Source organism: Mugil cephalus, chromosome 12, assembly GCF_022458985.1.
Source record: "Mugil cephalus isolate CIBA_MC_2020 chromosome 12, CIBA_Mcephalus_1.1, whole genome shotgun sequence".
NCBI lineage: Eukaryota > Metazoa > Chordata > Actinopteri > Mugiliformes > Mugilidae > Mugil > Mugil cephalus.
The window spans coordinates 17,528,376-17,539,583 of NC_061781.1; the positions used below are offsets into that span (position 1 = coordinate 17,528,376).

The 11,208-nt window shown below is 46.9% G+C and overlaps 1 protein-coding gene across 1 annotated transcript; it reads left to right on the forward strand.

Moving 5' to 3' along the window:
* The first annotated feature begins 405 nt into the window (after positions 1-405).
* On the forward strand, positions 406-10,200 carry sik1 (salt-inducible kinase 1). The gene is made up of 14 exons (XM_047600949.1): positions 406-700; positions 1,143-1,339; positions 1,441-1,557; positions 4,402-4,465; positions 4,574-4,735; positions 5,189-5,313; positions 5,398-5,521; positions 5,624-5,844; positions 5,967-6,110; positions 6,208-6,318; positions 6,443-6,668; positions 6,760-7,014; positions 7,146-7,335; positions 7,428-10,200. The coding sequence occupies exons 2-14, from the start codon at positions 1,187-1,189 to the stop codon at positions 7,948-7,950; spliced, it is 2,415 nt and encodes an 804-aa protein (XP_047456905.1). The 5' UTR covers positions 406-700; positions 1,143-1,186; the 3' UTR covers positions 7,951-10,200.
* Positions 10,201-11,208: the final 1,008 nt, after the last annotated feature.

An 11,208-nucleotide genomic window follows, 5' to 3' on the forward strand; every position in this document is an offset into this window, starting at 1 on the left:
GAACACCTTCGTCCCTTAGAATTAGGTAGGAGGGTTAATAGAAAGTGTTGGATAAACAGTGAAAAAACATCTGAGTATCACCAGTTGCTTCCTCTTCCTGGTAGTGCAGCCGCGCGCGCAGCCTTTCTATTGCGCGAGACCGAGGCAGCCAACCCGCAAGCAACAGCCAACAGCCCGGCACGGGGAAACATCACGTGGTGACACATCTCTACGACTGACGTCACCGTCCCCATCTCCAAGCAACCCCTCCATCAGCACTGACGTCACCGAGCGCCCGAGCCGCGCGGTTGCTCGGCAACCCGTGCCTTGCGCTCGGGTTCGGCCTTGCCTTGCACCCAGCGCGCAGCTCTGACGCGGGTGTGACGTTAATAAGGTGGGTATCAATTTGTTATGGTGGCGGAGGAGGGAGGGAGAAAGGAGGAGGAGGAGGAGAGGAGGAGTTCCCCCAGCGAGTGCCGAAGCCCTCTGCTCTGCATTCCGGCGGAGCTCAGAGGCACACACCGGCCGCAGCCCAGTCCCGGGCCCAAAGACTTGTTGTCTAAAGTAAAGACGAGAGGAAAAAGTTGCTCCGCGCGTGTTTTCCCGCATTATTCCCATTATTATTTACGCATTTTGATCCGGAACTCTGGTTGTGGAATGATTTGCGTTTCGTTTGAGATCTATCTGAACTGCGAGAGAAGGTGGTTTATGTCTTTTTAAGGTAAGACTTCACTCCCGATGACACAGTTTCACTGCTTGATATTATTTTAATATTTCGTTCGGTGTTAGTGAAGCCGGTTTATATGTATTATACTTTCCGTTCTATCCTATTACAGCCCATTTCTTTCTATTCTATTCTGATATTTATATTTTATTATACTATTTAAAGCGGAAAATAAAATATCGACATTTTCTACCTTAATTTTAAAGAACGTATTAATTCATTCGGTTTTAAATTCTCGTTTAGAAGTTGAATATTTATCCATTTAAATTGAGAATAGGACTGCAAAGAAAATTTTAACTGCACCTTACTCCACCTTTTCCCACTGATCCTACATTTATACTTAGGCTTTTTTTTTTTTTTTTTTTTTTTTTGGTACTGTTTAGAGATCATGTGCACTCAGCAATGGATGTTTTAATGTTAAATATGCAACCGTCTGCAGGTACCAGCCTTAATTCATCCCAACGCTGTAACTCCTGGTGCAACATGGTGATCATGACAGAGAGCAGCCGGGTGGCTCAGTCCACCCCTGCCCAGGGGAGGCCCCTGCAGGTTGGCTTCTATGAGATCATCCGCACGCTGGGGAAAGGAAACTTTGCTGTAGTGAAACTGGCCAAACACAAAGTCACCAAAACGCAGGTAAGCAGCACTGCTCCTAGTTTGCGATTGCACGAGAGTGTGTGCCACATTTATTTAAATATTTTTTTTTTGAACTGAGAAATTTGCATTTCTCTCTTCAGGTGGCCATTAAGATCATCGATAAGACCAGGCTGAATCCCTCCAACCTGGAGAAGATCTACAGAGAGGTGCAGATAATGAAGCTGCTAAACCACCCCCATATCATCAAACTGTACCAGGTGTGCACTACGTTTAATCCCTGTGCAGTGTTGCCTTTTTTGCCGTGCACTTGTGTTGCTCAGTCTGTGTCACATCCCCGCTGTTGCCCGAAACACTTAGAGTGGTCTGTGCTCGCTCTGTGTCTGAATGCATGCGTAAATATATTCAAGCAAAAGGCTCTGTCGTTGTGGAAAGGTTTGCAAAGCCGGGACAAACATTGTTTTATTGCTGAGTGCTGTGCGTCACTATTACAGATATGCAGATGCAGCAGTGCCATTGTGTGTGTGGCAAAAAACAAGGGGCATTTGTAATCTAAGTGGTTTATACCAGCTTGTAGTTTTGAGCTGCTACTGAGAGTAGACTGAATCATAAGTACGGCAAACCAGCATTAGTGCAATCCTGTTTGACCTCTGTGTGTGTGTGTGTGTGTGTGTGTGTGTGCGCGCGCTGCAGAAAGAGAGAGTGAGAGTGTGAGAACAATCGTAGGTACCAGTCGGTGGTAGGAACAATGCATTTTGAAGATTTTTTTTTTTTTTTTTTTCCGGTTATATAATGGTGGAGCGGTATGAGGAAACAGCAGCCCGGAGAGGAGAGTGCTGGTTGAGGAAGCGTAGAGGACCGATTAGCACCTGTTAAAGCCAAGTGCAATGTGTCTGCGCGGCACGTGAAGGGCTCCTCGCAAAGCGCCGCTTTGCTCCTAATCAAATTGAAGTCTTAGTAGACAAAATCCGCTTTTTCCCCACTCAGCTGACCTCCCAAGCACTGTGGCATGTGCCTGGTGGAAAACAAACAAACACACTCCCACACACACAAACACACAATGCCTTTCATTTTCTTTCTTCTTCTTTTTTTTTTTCATTTTCAACTTTTTCTTTGGTGGATTACTTCACATCCGATTTTAAGCAGCTGAGCGGCTCTTACTGTGAAATCACGTCTGGACTGTAAAAATGAGAGCGTGACATTATTCCTGGGAAGCCCCAGCAATGTTTCCCCTCATGCACAGTGATCTAAACTTCTTTCCCCCCCCGTCTTATGTAACTGTAAATGAAATGTGTTTGTGTTGGACTGGTGGCTGACCGAATCAAGCGATTTCAAGATGGAAATTGTGATGACTTGAAAGTGAAAATAATTGTTTGTCACAACCCGAGTATTATTTTTGCTCAGCGCTAATGAGACGTAATGAGTGTGTCGGTTTTGAATTTAACGTAACGAGTTTCGTGTTGATTTGGCGAAAAATACGCCAAGGTGAGATTAAAATTAGTGGACTGGTCACTTACGATGAGCCGTAGTGTTAGTTTAAAGGTGGTCATGTTTTACTCCTTATATTATAATAAAATTATTTGGAAAATAGCTAAATTCAAATGTCAAAGACCTCGGATTCAGTCAGACATGAAAACAGATGTCAGGTGCCGGCAGTTCTACCACATGTGTCTTATATGTGATCCTTGTTAGCTTCTCCTTGCCCTCGGCTTTTCCGAGGTGATGCTAGTCAGATGGTTGGTGATTGACGATAGCAGGCAACCCCCCCACACCGCTGCAGCACCTCTTGATCTCCTTTTCCCTGCGCGAAGGCAGGATAGCGGCATAAGACGGTCTTGTGATCTCACGGCTACATCCTCTTAGTGCCCGTGCGGTCTTCCGGGAGCGCTCCGAGACCTGTGGCCTGGCAAATCAGCTGCTGCTTCCATTCTCTCGCCGGTCTCATGGGAGGAAAAATGCATTTTTTTTCCCCCTCTGTAGTCAAGGATCAATGAAGCCTCTCCCTTTCTGCTCGTCTCGGCCTTTATTCGACCTTGTCAATCGCGTCGGTTCAAACCCCACATTGATTTATTTTAAATTCCTGCTCATGCTCCGCGGCTTCAAAAGCCTTGAAGCCTACTTTGTGGCAAATGTGGACGTTAAAGTGGGATGGCTTCGAGAGCCCTTGACGTGCCGAGCCTGTTTTTCACAGCCGTGACGTCAGCTGCACCTCAAGGTGACTGAGCCCCAGAGAGCTGCCCTATCTCGCCGATAAAGACTACTTCTCGCTTAGAGACGTGTGCGTACTGAACCGTTTCCCGCTCACATTTCTAAACGGGGGCCCGGCGGCTGAATAGACGTAAGCTATTCAACTATTCAATGGAATTCGGTGACATTCAATTCAGAGTTTGGCCGGCGGCGTCATCCAGACAGGGCTTTGTCATCTGATAAATTTGGCTTTGTTATGGAACCTTTCTGCTCAACTGCTCCGTCCCGGAGGGCTCTCCTGGGAAATGGAGGCCTTCTGTGAGCTTCAGTAGAGGGCTGGGAGTTACGTCCCTCTGTCCCACAGAGTGTGTTGTCCCTTCCCACAAAAGTATGCCTCGGTGTGGACTCATTGCACGTACTCCGTTTTTCATACACAAGATGGGAACCATGTGAACGGCTCATGTGAATTCTTCCGCCTGTTTCCTGGAAATAAAGAGATAGGGGGAGTTTGAAACTCAACACCAGCATCCGTTGGTGCTCGTATCAGGAAAACATTCCCAGAAATCTGATCAGCTGGTCTGTGTGTGTGTGTGTGTGAATGTTACACATTTCACTTCTGGGTTTGTGTGTGACGTTTGTAAACATGTTTTAAGACATGATAAAAAGGCTCCCAGGAAGCCGCTGACATTAGGATTATGCAACAGTGTACATCATGGAAGGGCAGGGTGTTAGCCTTTTCCATGAGGGGAACTAGCACATTGAGAAATGTGATGGTTAGCAAATGTCTCATTCCTGGAAATGTATAGAGCAGGCTACACTGAAATGTTGTGGAACAGACTCTTAGATTTACACTCGTCATCACCAGCTATGAATGACCCAGTTTTTTTTTTTTTTTTTTTTTTTTGTCTTTCTCTTAGGTCATGGAGACCAAAGACATGTTGTACATCGTGACAGAGTATGCAAAGAACGGAGAGATGTTCGGTGAGTTCATATTCATCCCCTCCGCGTGCAATTATGAAAGCAGGTTAATCGCGCCACGGTGCGTCTACCTCACATATTGACTAAAACATCCCCTCCGCCTCCCTCCAGACCACCTGACCTCAAATGGCCGCATGAGCGAAGACGAAGCACGAAGGAAGTTCTGGCAGATTCTTACAGCGGTGGACTACTGCCATCGACACCACATCGTCCACCGCGACCTAAAGACCGAGAACCTGCTGCTGGACGCGAACATGAACATAAAACTAGCTGGTACGTCTGCACCATACACCATTTAGGGGTAGGAAGCTGATGTACAGCGAGTGTTAATGTCTTTGAATCTGACCGAGTCCTTCGGTTCCTTCCCTGCTGTGTCTGTATTATTTCCTGTTTTTGGCCTGAAGAAAGGATTCGCTGCTTTGGGATTACTAAACCATTCGAAATTAAATTACTGTGGCGCTGACTGCGCGCTAATTAAATGTGAATAATCTACCCGTTTACCAGCACTAATGTCAACCAGAAAAAATGGATTTAGCACACAAACAGACTTTCTTATATAAAGAAAATGAATGGCTCTACTCTCACCAGAGTAGAGTCTTTTGTTCAAGAGATGTTACATTAGCATTTTCTCGCCAATGTCTTGTTAATAGTTTGCATTACCATGCCTGAAGCTCTTTACTCTAAAACAAACAAGTTTGAATAACAAAGTTGTTTTTTCGTTTTCAGACTTTGGGTTTGGAAACTTTTACAACGCAGGAGAGCCTCTGTCGACATGGTGCGGCAGCCCACCTTACGCCGCCCCCGAGGTGTTTGAAGGGAAAGAGTACGAGGGGCCTCAGCTGGACATTTGGGTAGGCTCATAGCGAAGAAACGCAGTCATATATATTGAAATGTTGAGGACAAACAGCAGTTAAATCCTCTCGTTTTCTTCACAGAGCCTTGGTGTCGTGCTTTACGTCCTCGTCTGCGGCTCGCTTCCTTTCGATGGACCCAGCCTTCCTGCGCTCAGACAGAGAGTCACGGAGGGGCGATTCAGAATTCCTTTCTTCATGTCGCAAGGTATGCATTACCCCGACGGCCTGTCACAACAAAGACTGCTCATTATTAATTGAGTGTAACTTTCACACAGTCAGAGGCTAATTAGTTGATTGTGTCCTGCAGACTGTGAAAATCTGATCCGTAAGATGCTGGTGGTGGACCCAGCCAAGAGGATCAGCGTGGCTCAGATCAAGCAACACCGCTGGATGCTGGCAGACCCGACGGCCGTCCACCAGACCCTCAGCCATTCCCTCACAGAGTACAACTCCAACTTGGGTGACTACAGCGAGCCTGTGCTGGGCATCATGAACACCCTGGGGATCGACCGCCAGAGGACTATCGAGGTAATTCAACAGATAAAAGTTGGGGGAGATGGATGTAATCTGTCATTAGGAAGCAACGGACAAAACACGCAAAGCAAACAAGCGGCAAACTCGCTAATCCACTGCTCTTTTTTTTTCCTCAGTCTCTGCAGAGCAGCAGCTACAATCACTTCTCTGCTATTTACTACCTGCTCCTGGAGAGGGTGCGGGAGCATCGGACGCAGCAGCTGAGCCGCCAAACCTGGAGCCAGAGACCCAGGAGCACCTCCGACTCCACCGGCCCAGAGGTCAGCACTCCAGCTGAACTGCTGCAAGCTCAAACTAGTCCCGATCAAGTCCTCGACCCGAAGTCTAAAATTCCCGGTGCTTTCTGCCTGTCTCTAGGTGATCATGGAGTCCACCGACAGCTTTAGAACGACAGCGTTTTCAATTCCAGCCAAAAACCCTCCTCCCGTGTACCCGGAGGTGGAGTGCGACCAAGGCGGATTGTTCCAGGTAGGCAGCTCCGCGTAGTTTTTCTTGTCTTGTCTTGTCTCGTCTACCAATAGACCAAATGTACATACTGCATTCTGCTCTGTTGTCAATCAGCGGTTAACAGTCTTGCTCCTTCTGTTTTCAGCGGGTGGTGTTTCCAGTGGAGGCCAGCCTGAACAGATTGCTCTGGAACCGCTCCATTTCACCTAACAGCCTGCTGGAGACGAGCATTAGCGAAGAGGTGCGACCGAGGGACCTGGAGGAGGAGGAGGCAACGCAAAGTCTCGGACCCCTGCTCCCTCCCGCCACCACCTCCCGCAGACACACTCTGGCTGAGGTTTCGGCCCGTTTCCACCAGTGCAATCCTCCATGTAAGTACGATCTGTTTACAAAACACTCGCATTAATTGTCGCTCCGCCAGATGGACAGAATGTAATATTCTCGCCTGTCCTGTTTCCGTAGGTATAGTGGTCAGTCCCTCTGACGGTGCCTCGTCTGACAGCTGTCTGAAGTCTTCATCCAGCCCTGCCCCCAGTTTGCAGGCTGCTGTGGGCGAGATGTCAACACTTCTGGCCTCAGGGGCCGAAGGCGGAGCTCTGCTGCCTGCCGGAGCCCCTCTGGCTCTCTCCTCGCACCTCCTGCCCCAGGCCCAGGGCAGCCTGCCCGCCGCCAGCTTCCAGGAGGGTCGCAGGGCCTCCGACACCTCCCTCACGCAAGGTACGCCAACGCGATCACGAAACCGCTTCCTACATTACCACTTATCTTATCTGTCGCCTTCCTCACATCTGCTGTGTCACATTAGAGGATCAAAGGAGCATTGTGTAACTCTTTCCCATGCCTTCCTGCAGGCCTCAAAGCTTTCCGACAGCAGCTGAGGAAAAACACACGCACCAAAGGTCTCCTGGGATTAAATAAGATCAAGGGCCTGACGAGGCAGGCCGTTCCTCCACCCTCCTGCAACCGCGGCAGCAGAGGGTCGTTGGGCCCAGCCTTCTCTGAGCACCGCAGCATGCTGGAGGAGGTGCTGCACCAGCAAAGGTGAGACGCACTGAAAACACAGTTATTTTTAGTCCAAAAATTTGGGCGTCGAACTGGAATAGAAGCCTGATCTTCTATCTCTTGCGTTCCAGGATGCTCCAGATTCAGCACCAAGCTCAGCCTCAGGTCCAGGCCGCCCAGACGGGCCCTACCCAGAATCCCCTGCTCTTTCTGGCACACCAACAGTCACCGTCTCCTCCACCTACCACCGTGTTTGCTTCCTCTCCCCTATTCGACGCCAACCCGACCCAAACCGCCCTGCCTCCTCAGCAGGCCTCGGTGGGCCTGCAGCACGGACCGTGGCAGCAACCCCTGGAGACGTCCTCCGCTGGCTGCTCCCCGTCCTCCTCGTCCTCCTACTCCTCCACCCTGTCCCCCGTGGCCTCCGCTGCCTATCTCCTCGAGGCCCGTCTGCACATCAGCCAGCAACCCCACCCGCACACCTTCGCCGGCTACCAACAGCAGCTCCACTCTTCGACGCAAGGCCCCTTCACCATCCCGCCCAAACCGGGGATGTGGAGCATTGGCGCGGCCTCCCGCGCAAATCCAGACATGCAGGAGCTGGGCCTGTCCGGACAGCAGCAGCAGCTCAGTAGCTGCGTGATGGTGAAGTAAAACTTCCAGCCGTCGATTGTTCTCTCCGCGCAACGCGGTCGGAGCAAAAAAATGACTTGACGTTGAGTCCAGTGAGAAGATTTGAGAAAGAACAAAAAAAAGCAGTCAAATTTACTCTATATTTAACAACATGAGGTACACATGTGACGATGTGTCCGAACACGTGTTTCTGAGATCATATAAGCTAAAGACTAAGCAATAACCAAACTCTGGACGGGGCGTTAAATCCGTATCAAACAGCCAGAGAAGCAATAATGACTGAAAGACTCTTCTCCAGTTCTCTATTCGACTTGAATGAAACGAGAGCTGGAGCGAACCGACATTTATTTCTCACTGATGCTGTCTAAGTTAGCTCCTTCTTCCTCTTTCTACATATTGTTAAAGTTCTCAGTGATTTTCTTCACTCGCCTGGACAGAAGACCAAAATGATTTATTCCCCCCCCCCCCCCCACTTTGTTCGCCTTTCCGAAGAGACGTTTCTCCGTAGCAGTGCAATGGACATGCAGCATAGTGCCCTAAGCTTACAGACGTTCACTGAAGGAGTCGATTTGTATTGAAACTGTGAGTTGTTTTTGTCTTTAGCTACGCAAACGCTGCTTTTACCTCAAGCTGCAAAAAAAAGATTGCTACGCCCTCGTCAGCCAAAACAAAATGAAGATAGCGTCTCGCTGATTGAGCAAAGCACAAGGTACATCCGTCAGCTTGGTAGCACCTTACATGTGTGGATACGTCAATCCATATTCCCTTCATGTGATGAGCACCTTCTCGTTAGATGCTTTTACTACCTCCTCAGGCAACAAGGCAAACATTTGGAAACTTCAGAATCAGTCACAAAATATCAGAGGAAATTTTTTTTCTTTTTTTTTTTTTCACAAGGACAGAACAAAGACTGTGGGAACAGTGCAATATTTTACTTGGGAATAAGACGGAAAGATGAGGAGCCACATAACACGGTCAAAATAACATGCATAATTGCCTGAGGTTTGTCTGTTTTCACCTGTAGTATGTTTGACCTTGCTGTGCTAGCTAGCTGACTAGAAGAGGTACTCGTTCTGTAACACATGATGCTGTAGTGACCTAGAGGAAAGCCTCAAGGAACTTCAATGTGCTGTCTCTTCCTGCAGCGTGCTTGTAGTTCTCGAAAAAAAAAAAACTGTAAAGGAGGATTTTGGGTTTTACCAAAGAGCGAACAGCACAAGAGATGGGTGATCTATCAAAGACACACTACTGACGTTTCACTTTTCGAATGCTGTCTCAAGATGTAGCACGGTGGTTAGCTGCCATTTTCACACAATCTCCTTAGCTTTTTGTGAGAAAAACTCCCGCTGCCACCAAATCCTTACGCTACGTGTGTGTTGTTATTGATATCTCTAGCTGTTACTATCAGGACCATGGTAGTATTCATTTTTTTTGTACTTTTGTAGAAAAATAATAATAATAAATAAAAAAAAAAAATCTAAAATAAAAAGTCAGAAGATAGCAATACCATATTGTGCGGGAAGTGGAACTTTCTTCTGTTGCCCATATGTGGGTAGAAATAGGCAGACGTGACCCGCAGTGAGATGATTGATTTTGTGCAGGCAGTTCAGATGACGTATTACAAAGCTACAAGACATGTGTAATAGTGTTAGTTAGTTAGTTCTACCATATCTGTGAAACATCTTGTAGGGGAGCAGTGTTTATTTTTTCCAAATCTGGATCTACTTGGGAAAGTGTTGATATTTCTGCCCAACAATTTTAGGTTGATTGCACTCACTACCATCACCTGTGCCTTTATCTGAACAAACTCCCGATCCGACAAGAGCGACGCCCCTTTGATGCTTTCTTTGACCCTTGAACTTGCTGTTTAAACCGTAGCAAGGTTTGCACTTTATTCATATTTCTTATTACTGTTTTTTTTTTTTTTTTTTTTTTTTGGTCTGTTTCTTGTGATGTAAGAAAAACAAAATCACAAAATTATTAACACTAAGACTCTTGATGCAAATCTCTGAGAGGACCCTTTTTGATAAACTTTGGATAATAAGAAGTATTTCATGTTTTTTTTTTGTTTTGTTTTTTTTTGATTTGTTACTTGACTGTAAACCTGAACACGTCTTTGTGTGTGCATGTGTGTGTGTGTGTGTGTGTGTGAGTGTGTGTGCGTGGATGGAACAAAACAGAAAGAGGCAGAGAAGGAGAGAAAATGTTAGCTCAAGAGAGATTGTTTATTTATGCGGCTATTTATTTAAATAAAGTTCACTTCCTAAACAATTTGTGGTTGGATGTTTTTGATAGCAGGAAGCAGGATTTGTGCTCAGGTTCAATACAGACTCAGGAAAAACTTCTTTCTTCACTCCATCAGCAAGACTGAACATAAATTATCATTTAACTGTACGTCCTTTTCAATAAGCACAGATTAGGCATAACATTATGACCACTGACAGGAGAAGCAAATAACATTGTGACGACACAAGACAGCAATGTTCTGCTGGGAAATTGATGTACCTGGCTAATTTATGGATGATACTTAGACACGTAGACCAGACAAGGCGACCCCACCCCATAGCAACAACACTCCTTGATGGCAGTAGAAATCCCCAGTAGGATGCAGCCTGACACAGACACGCTCAAACAGTTTAAGAACAACTATATAAAATATATATATATATCTGGAAAACAACACAAGATGTGTCTCTACTTCCCAAACTGATCAAGCATCCATGGGATAGGCCCCACCCCTCAACCCATAACACCCAAAGACCCCAGACTAAGAACATCCTGTTGTCAAGACACAACAACAATATTAGGAACATACTGTTACGCCTAATTAGTGCAAACTTTAATACTCATATTACAGACGAGAACTGAACAGCGACACTGAAATCCGATAATGCAAAATAGCACGGTACAGACGTCCAGTATTCTGTACTTCCCCTAAGTGGTGATTCGGCACGCTGATGATGCACGAGCGCTCTGTGCTAATTCAGAGTGATGTCGATGATGCATCAGACCCTGATGACCCTCCTGCTGGCCGGTTATTCATAAACCCAAGAACGGACAGGTGTCTGACGTGTGACAGGAAAGGCAATGTGGGAGTCAAGTGACGCAACGGACGAGCCACAAGCCAAAGCAACCCTGAGCCAAGTGAACTCTGCTTCACTCCCCCTCCCCTCCCTGCCTCCCTGCTTGCTCATTTTTTCCAGTCAGATAAGACGGCGAGAAAAAATTATGCAACTCTATTTAAATTTTAGCAGGACTGAAAGGTGTTGATTTGCCGCC

What these genes read in the sequence shown, in the direction of transcription:
- sik1 (XM_047600949.1), top strand. Translation starts at nt 1,187, where the DNA reads ATGGTGATCATGACAGAGAGCAGCCGGGTGGCTCAGTCCACCCCTGCC. An exon ending in ACAAAGTCACCAAAACGCAG is followed by an intron (nt 1,340 to 1,440) that starts GTAAGCAGCACT and finishes TTCTCTCTTCAG; the next exon opens with GTGGCCATTAAGATCATCGA. An exon ending in CCACCAGTGCAATCCTCCAT is followed by an intron (nt 6,669 to 6,759) that starts GTAAGTACGATC and finishes CTGTTTCCGTAG; the next exon opens with GTATAGTGGTCAGTCCCTCT.